The sequence below is a fragment of the Olea europaea genome, unplaced genomic scaffold (assembly GCF_002742605.1).
Source record: "Olea europaea var. sylvestris unplaced genomic scaffold, O_europaea_v1 scaffold1031, whole genome shotgun sequence".
Lineage (NCBI taxonomy): Eukaryota > Viridiplantae > Streptophyta > Magnoliopsida > Lamiales > Oleaceae > Olea > Olea europaea.
In genome coordinates, this window is record NW_019227643.1 from 247,837 (window position 1) to 250,597 (window position 2,761).

Genomic DNA, 2,761 nt, shown 5'->3' on the forward strand with positions numbered 1-2,761 from the left:
CAACTTGCAGTCTAAGATCTTTAAAAATCTTCCCATTCCTATTAAATTTGTTTATTATATGTGCCTAGGGGTTGCAGAATGACTGAGCGAGTTGAACTAATTGAGCTTGGCTCATCCATGGCTTGTTCAAGCTTGTCTAACTAGATAAAGGAGTTAAGCTCATAAAGGATTGATAAATGAAGTAACATGCAAACGACAAAGTTAATCAAACTAAACTCATTTTAACTTTGCAAAATAACTTTAGATTGTCTTAGAGATAAACAAGTCAATCTTATGCTGTACCAAACACTCAGCGACTTGGCCGACACCAACTTGGATCAATTCATTTGCGCTTCTTTAGATGGACTAGATGTTTTGTTTATTTATGTTTCCAATTTGTTGATAGCTATCTCTCTAATGGTAGGTTTTTTAATAATTAATTCTGGTTTATGGTTTCCTCCTGTGTCTTTTTTCCTGTTGGTAATGTTTTGATATTTTCTTTGTTACCTTTAGGTTGAATCGGTGTTGGACAAGGAAAATTTTACGTTGGAAGAGCTTCTGGATGAAGAAGAGATAATCCAAGAATGCAAATCCTTAAATAGTCGCCTCATAAATTTGTATGGCACCTTTACTTTTCAATTGCATGTTTTGTCTATTAGTCTTGTCATTTGTGTTATGAATGTCCTTTTAATGGGTCATGGGTCCTTGGCAATCACACCCTTACCATGACCTGCTGGTTTCACTTTTAGTTTTGAAGTTCCTTGAAGACAACGTGAAATTTTATTGGTGTTTAGTTTGAGAGATAGAGCTCAGGTTGAACAGTTGCTGCAATACATTGTTGAGGAGTCTCAGGATGATGCGGATAGCAAACGAATGTTCAAGTGAGTTGAGATGGCTTTTACGCAAAAGGAAAAGCATTTCAATGATCATTTTTTATATTTTATGCATTACTCAATAACTATATTTTCCATAAATTCTTTGTTCCTGCTTCTTGAATTATAATTTATAAGGGTCAGTATATTGTGGTTATTTGAGAATAGTCCATTCTTATTCTAAGATTTATCTCATAATGTAGGTTTCCTTTCATTGCTTGTGAAGTTTTTACATGTGAGATTGATGTCATCTTGAAGACTTTGGTGGAGGAAGAGGAGGTGAGAACATGTATCAGACAATTGGAAAAATGTGATGGTTGACCAAATTGGTGTTCTAGTACCTGATAATTTAGTCGTCTGCTTTGTTTCTCTGCAGCTTCTGGATTTACTTTTCTCTTTTCTGCAACCTAATCGTCCCCATAGTGCACTTTTGGCCGGATATTTTAGTAAGGTACTCTTGTTGTATAAGGTTTTTTTCCTTTCTCTCTCTCTCTCTCTCTCTCTGTAGAATTCTCTTGTTCTGTGCTTGGTATGGTCTTATGAAGAGTAATTGTTTGATCTAATTTCTCTTGTCTTTGCAGGTTGTAATATGCCTAATGTTGCGGAAGACTATTCCACTTATGGATTACGTAAAGGTAATTTGAGTTTAATCTCTGTGTGTGTGTGTTTGGGGTGGGGGGTGTTGGCGAAGAATAAAGGTCTGCCTTAAGTTTGTATTTTATATTTTTTTGCTGAAACCTTGTTTCATATGGCTTAAAATAATGTATCACTCTGCAATTTGGGTTAAAAATGCATGTAATTTGTTTTTGAAAATGTTCATTTTTGGTGAAATTTTTTTTTCTAAAAAATAGCTGGCCGAAAAAGTTGCCAATGGCAAGCTGGAAAGGCAGGTAAAATGAATTCCTTTAATGCTGAAAATTTCAGGTCCTTTTGGCATTTGACAAGTATCCTTTCCCTGCAATCATTATTACAAGCATAAAACTGAATGATTAATAACTTTACTTTTAGCATGGGATCTCAATGAACTTGGGAGTTTTTGCTCGAGTTTTAGAACTTCCAGAAATAAAGATGACAGGAAAAATCTCCTGCTTTCAGGAGGTTATACTAGCATTGCCTCATGTTTTCTGCCTATCTCATCTACTCTTAAGCATACAACTCATAATTTCCTATTGCTGCCACTACCATAGAGCATTCATCTCTACCTGGTAATGAATAAAGCATCCGTACCCCTGTATATAGTTGAAAATTTAGAACATTATGTGTTATAATTTGTCATTTTCAGTGAATGACTATCAGGAGTCATAACCACTCGAAATGGAATATTCCCATTATTTATTTAATCACTGAACTGACAATTAGGGATGTGTGCTTGACTTACCTTATGACAGATATAGTGTTGTGCCTAAGGTTATATTACTCTATTTGTTGTCAAGAACTTTCATATTCATAATAGGTAGATGTACTACACTTAGAATCTGGTAAGATTCTTTACTTGTTGAGTTTAAATTTAATGAGGGTGTGATGAGCCCCTTTAATTTTTCAAAATGTGTTATGGAATAGTAAATTGATGGAGAATGTGTGGTTAAAAAAGGAGCAATTTTTTTTGGTTTGTGTGTAATATTATTTTAATGAAAAATGTGTGGTTGAAAATGAATATTGTAGAAAAATAATGTGATAGATGTGATAAATTGGGTGACAAACAGGGGCTAAACAAATTTCATATCAGGTCCAAGATCTTAAATGGGTTGTCAACACCATTTGCTCTCTTTTCTAATAATGCTTTTTTTAATTTTAAATGGGGAAGGGTAAACTGTGTATGATTTGTGTCACATCTCTGTGAAACAAATTCCAAGGGCTGCTAGCAAGAGCAAGTAGAAACTCAAGTCTATATATGGAAAATTTAGGTTTTC

General features: G+C 34.2%; 1 protein-coding gene across 1 annotated transcript in view; it reads left to right on the forward strand.

Moving 5' to 3' along the window:
• Positions 1-2,761, forward strand: part of LOC111372801 — an 18,476-nt gene that overhangs the window by 9,284 nt on the left and 6,431 nt on the right. Inside the window, exons 3-7 of the mRNA XM_022995205.1 lie at positions 493-596; positions 774-860; positions 1,055-1,130; positions 1,228-1,302; positions 1,433-1,492. Coding sequence (XP_022850973.1) covers positions 493-596; positions 774-860; positions 1,055-1,130; positions 1,228-1,302; positions 1,433-1,492 — 402 coding nt within the window. The remainder of the gene's footprint in view (positions 1-492; positions 597-773; positions 861-1,054; positions 1,131-1,227; positions 1,303-1,432; positions 1,493-2,761) is intronic.